This window comes from Gekko japonicus, unplaced genomic scaffold (assembly GCF_001447785.1).
Source record: "Gekko japonicus isolate JY-2015 unplaced genomic scaffold, Gekko_japonicus_V1.1 scaffold2582, whole genome shotgun sequence".
NCBI lineage: Eukaryota > Metazoa > Chordata > Lepidosauria > Squamata > Gekkonidae > Gekko > Gekko japonicus.
This window is the reverse complement of record NW_015174915.1, coordinates 159086-163904: the sequence shown is the minus strand read 5'-3', so window position 1 is coordinate 163904 and position 4819 is coordinate 159086. Positions and strand designations below refer to the sequence as shown.

General features: G+C 43.1%; 1 protein-coding gene across 1 annotated transcript in view; it reads left to right on the top strand.

The window, feature by feature from the left end:
• Positions 1-4819, top strand: part of HSPA12A (heat shock protein family A (Hsp70) member 12A) — a 73429-nt gene that overhangs the window by 32739 nt on the left and 35871 nt on the right. The window contains exon 5 of the mRNA XM_015425059.1: positions 2260-2364. Within this exon, the coding sequence (XP_015280545.1) occupies positions 2260-2364 (105 nt within the window). The remainder of the gene's footprint in view (positions 1-2259; positions 2365-4819) is intronic.

Genomic DNA, 4819 nt, shown 5'->3' with positions numbered 1-4819 from the left:
CCAAGAGCTTTTGAAATTCTGCATTGAACTGGAAAGAGTTGTTACTAAAGGTCTCGTGATGTATGGATTTGGAACTGAGACCGTTGTTTGAAAAAGAGAGTTCGAAATGAACGGTAGCTCTGGGGAAGTTCGTCTTCATTAACCGTCTGTTGACGTCCTGCTGTGGAAAAGAATAAACATCATGAAGTGATTACACATCGTATCAACATCCTTCATTATATGCACTGTTGCAGTATTTGTTTTTTGTAGTGATATTGGTCATACTGCTGCCCCTTGTACTTTTCTAGTGTCCTTATACTGAGTTGACCCCCCCATGACAGCCAAAGTTATGTGGCAGTCAGGGCTTCAGAGCATGGTGGGGTCTGCTGGTGAGGGGGAGATGGAAAGCTGATCAATGAGGGGGAAATGAAGGTAGGTTGATGCTTGGCTGGGAAGTAGATAGGGTTGCCAACTCCAGGTGGGAAAATCCTGGAGATTTGAGAGATGGAGCCTGGAGAGGGTGAAGTTTGAAGAGGAGTGGGACCTCAGACAGGTACAATGCCATAGACTCTGCCCTCCAAACCAGCCATTCTGTAATGGGGAACCACTGTTGCCAATCTCCAGGTGGGGGCTGGAGATCACTCAGAATTACAACTTCTGTCCAGATGGCATTGATCCATTCCCCTGGAGAAAATGGTGGACTCTGTGTCCTTATACCCTGCTGAGGTTGCCATGGCAAAGTGATTCTGAGTGCCCACGGCCTTGGCACTCTCCCAGAGCCTCTTTCTAGCACTCATTGTATTTATTTCCACAATGGGCCTTATTCCTAGTTAGATATAAGATATATTTTATATTAGAAATTAGATCTTAGATAGAGGATATTATCTCACTACAGATGCTAATTTTCTGCCTCCAAGCATTTCCCTTCTGCCCTAATCAAGCTGATTACAATGTGCATTGTACCTCTGCACTCTGAGTTCCTTTTTTGTCCTTAGCCTCAGACTTCAGAGGGGGTTCTATAAGAGAGACAGAGAGACCAGGACACTGACTATCCTTCCTTTTACTCTCTGATGCTATCCCTTTGATGTGTAGATTGCTACTCTCAGGAAAACTTCCTTCCTTTTGGTCTTACAACTTATTTCTACACTATGTCACTCTTCTTCATGTTGGCACCATGAGAGCAGGACATATTTCCTGCATCTCTATCCATCTTAGCTAGTTGGACTAGATTAGAATCCTGTCTCTACTCTTTCCTGTCTAGAATGGAGTTCCTTACAATAAAGGACTCATATTAGTTTTGGAAAGATAAAGAGGCTCCGTGAGTAACTTTGGTTTTGGTCAGCACACACTAACTAGATTGGCCCTGCTGTACTATGAGCCTTGAACATTCTGCTACCCAAATAATACTTCTCTTTGCAACACCTGTCTCACCTGCTGACTGGGATATAAGGATTCAGAGATTTCCATTTCAACTCTTATCTGGCAAAGGAAGTTTTGACTCTCGAAAGCTTATACCCTAAAAATCTTGTTGGTTTCTGAAGTACTACTAGACTCAAATCTAGCTGTTATGATAATTCTCTTTTTAAAAAGCTTAGAGCAAAGGAAAAATGAGGTCTTTGGTTCAGAGTGAATGCAGCAACATTTGAAGTTTAAATAATTTCCATTCCGGTGTGTATTGTTAATAAAGAACAGGCCTTCTTGATGTGGGTAAATTCTGCCTTCATTCCAAAGATGCCATTTTGGGTCCCAATAGAGTCTTTATCAAATTGCCTCTCTCCATTTCTTTACATCACAGTAAATTCCTATAGATTTGCTGATTATTTTCTTTACAAGATATTTTCTTGTTACTACACAGTGATGAAAAGGCTAAGCTTTATAGGCTCTGATTTCATAAGATTATGCAGTGTGGTTTCCAAGCCATTGGCACGACTTTTGTGGTGGTGGTCTTTTTTTAACCCGCAATTCAGCAGGTGTATTTAATCGCCACCAAGCACATAAACATCAAGGACAAATAAGCGAAACTTGCATTTCATTGTAACTACAGATAAGAAGTGCAAAAAGACTGAACTTTTATGAGCATTAAAATGAAGCAGTGCTGAAAACACTACTGAATGGGGAAATCCTCTGTCATGGAGAAAATTAGGCAAAATATGCAATTACTTGGAGTCATATTTCACTAGAATGGTGCGTCAGCAAAGCTAATTCCCTACTCTCAAATCGAGCGGTGGATTTAGACATTCTTCTGCCTTTTAATACTTTGTAATTATTTTCTTCCTCCAGAATCTCAATCTGGAAACAGACCTGACAGCTGCAAATGGAAAGAAAGTCAAAGCACTTGAAATATTTGCTTATGCTCTGCAATACTTTAAGGAACAAGCATTAAAGGTAAAGCAACTCTTCTGTCTCCTGTTCTTTATATTTATAATAACCATGACAGATGCTGAACTAACTTAACCTTGCCAGTCTTCAGCCTGCAGTAGTATTTGATGTAAACAAAGTTTAGCAGCTGTAGGAAATGAAGGCAAACTGATGGTGCTGAAGTGTTCTAGATTCTGTGCATGACCTCCTTCCTTACCATAAAAAACATGTGCAGAATTCTGTCATATACATGGTAATGGTGATATTTGGGGTCTGTAGCAATCAACACAAGTAGATTTTGCTATGTATTTCATTTGTCTATTACCAGAATATTTTCTCAGAGGGATGAAATCTCTTGAAGCCAGCCCCCATTTTTCTCTGTTCAGAATCTGTTTCCAGAAAGAGTTCTCCCCTTCATTCTTTTCCCATGCAGAGAGACCCAGTCCTAATGCATCTGTTCTGTCGAGTTTGTCTTACCAAGCAGGAGAACAACAATGCAATATTTAACAAGTAGCTCTGTCCAACCAGCAGCAATTCACCTGTTCCCCAACAGCCAGCCTGCCTCCACTACTCACTTCTTCTTCTCTATGCTAGTGTGGATGCTTATGTGGTGCTGAGTACTTATCTGTGTAGGCAGGTGGTGGCCAAACTTAGTGAATCCCTGTTGCACTCTTTCAACAGGTCCATTGTAGCACCTCAGATTGGGAGGGAAAAGTGGCTTTGATAAATTTTTGCCTGTTTCTAAAAAGTTGGTATAGGCTGGGTCCACTGTTCGAGGCGGGTCAGCGCTGCTGTTGTTGCTAGACTTCACAGCAGTGTTCAATATGGTTGACTATAATCTTTTGACCCACCACCTCGCCAACATGGGAGTTTGTGGGGTGGTCCTTCAGTGGCTTGCCTCATTTCTCCGTGATCGAGGACAGAGGGTGGCTCTGGGAGAGAGTGTGTCCTGTAGGCATCCCTTAATGTGTGAGTTCTCTCAGGTGGTGCTCCTCTCCCCGATGCCATTTAACATCTGTATGCATCCCCTCACCCAGCTGGCATGGAGTTTCGGGCTTGGATGTCATCAGTATGCTGATACCCAGCTGTGTCTGTTATTGGACAGCCACCCAGATGCCGCCCTGGAAAATCTGGCTGCAGGTTTGAAAGCTGTGGAGGGGTGGTTAAAAAAGAGCAGGCTGAGACTGAATCCAACTAAGACAAAGGTTCTATGGTTGGGGGAGGGTTCAGGGATGGGACATAGTCTTTCTGCTCTTGACGGGGCACCATTAATACAGCACAGTCCATCAAGAGTTTGGGCGTGATCTTGGATGCCTCCTTCACTATGGAGGCCCAAGTCATGCATATTGCCAGGCTGGTGTTTTTTCATCTGTGCCAGGCTCGGCAATTGGTCCCTTTCTTGTCACACCCTGATCTAACCAAGGTGTAATCCATGCAATGGTCACCACCAGGCTAGACTACTGTAACTTGCTTTATGCTGGCCTGCCCTTGAGACTGACCCCAAAGCTTCAACTGATCCAAAATGAGACAGCAGCGTGAGTCCTGACGGGAATGCCATGGACGGCACACATACAACCTATGCTGCTCCAGCTGCACTGGCTTCCAATGGAGTACCAAGTCAGGTTCAAGATTTTTGGTGTTGATCTTTAAGGTTTTGAGCAGTCAGGGACCAATGTATCTGCAGGACTGTCTCCTCTGGTATGTCCGCGGGAGAGTGTTACACTCCTTGGATAGCAATCTGCTGGTGATCCCCAGCCCCAAAGATATCTGGCTGTCCTCGGCCAGGGCCTTTTCAGTCCTGGTGGAACTCTCTGCCGAATACCATCAGGGCCCTGTGGGATCTTATGCAATTCCGTAGGGCCTGTAAGGCAGATATGTTCCGTCAGGCTTTCGGCTGAGGGTAGCAACAGTTTCCACTCTGGCTGGCACCCTCTCCTTGCTCTCCAGATTTGCTTTGTTCTTTCCCTACTCATGAGGTGGCCGAGCAGTCTGGAATGGGAAGTAATGTGTAGCTCACCATTTGGATTCTTTTAAATCTGTTGTACTAGTGTTGTCTATGTATTTTATTTTTACGTTTTTCAGGTTTTTATCTGCTGTTGTACATCACCCAGAGTCCTGTGGTCGCAGGGACTGGGTGATGCAAAATAATAATAATAATAATAATAACAATAACAACAACAACAACAAACCATACCAACAACAACAACATTCCACACCTGATTACAAGTAACATTCCACTTATCTGCAAGTTTTCAGCATCATAGACTTCAACAGTTAAATTTCACAGCATTACTATGCACAATATCCCAGTGTTCAAATCCCAGTGCTGGAGCACCAGCTCTGTATTCCACTTACAGTAAGAGAATTTCCCTGGCATGTTCTATTTATACTTTCAGAGTTTTAAGTAGTATGATTTTTAGAAAATTACTTTTTCTGCTTTGAATATATTTACATTATTCTGTTTCATCATTATCTCTCCCCC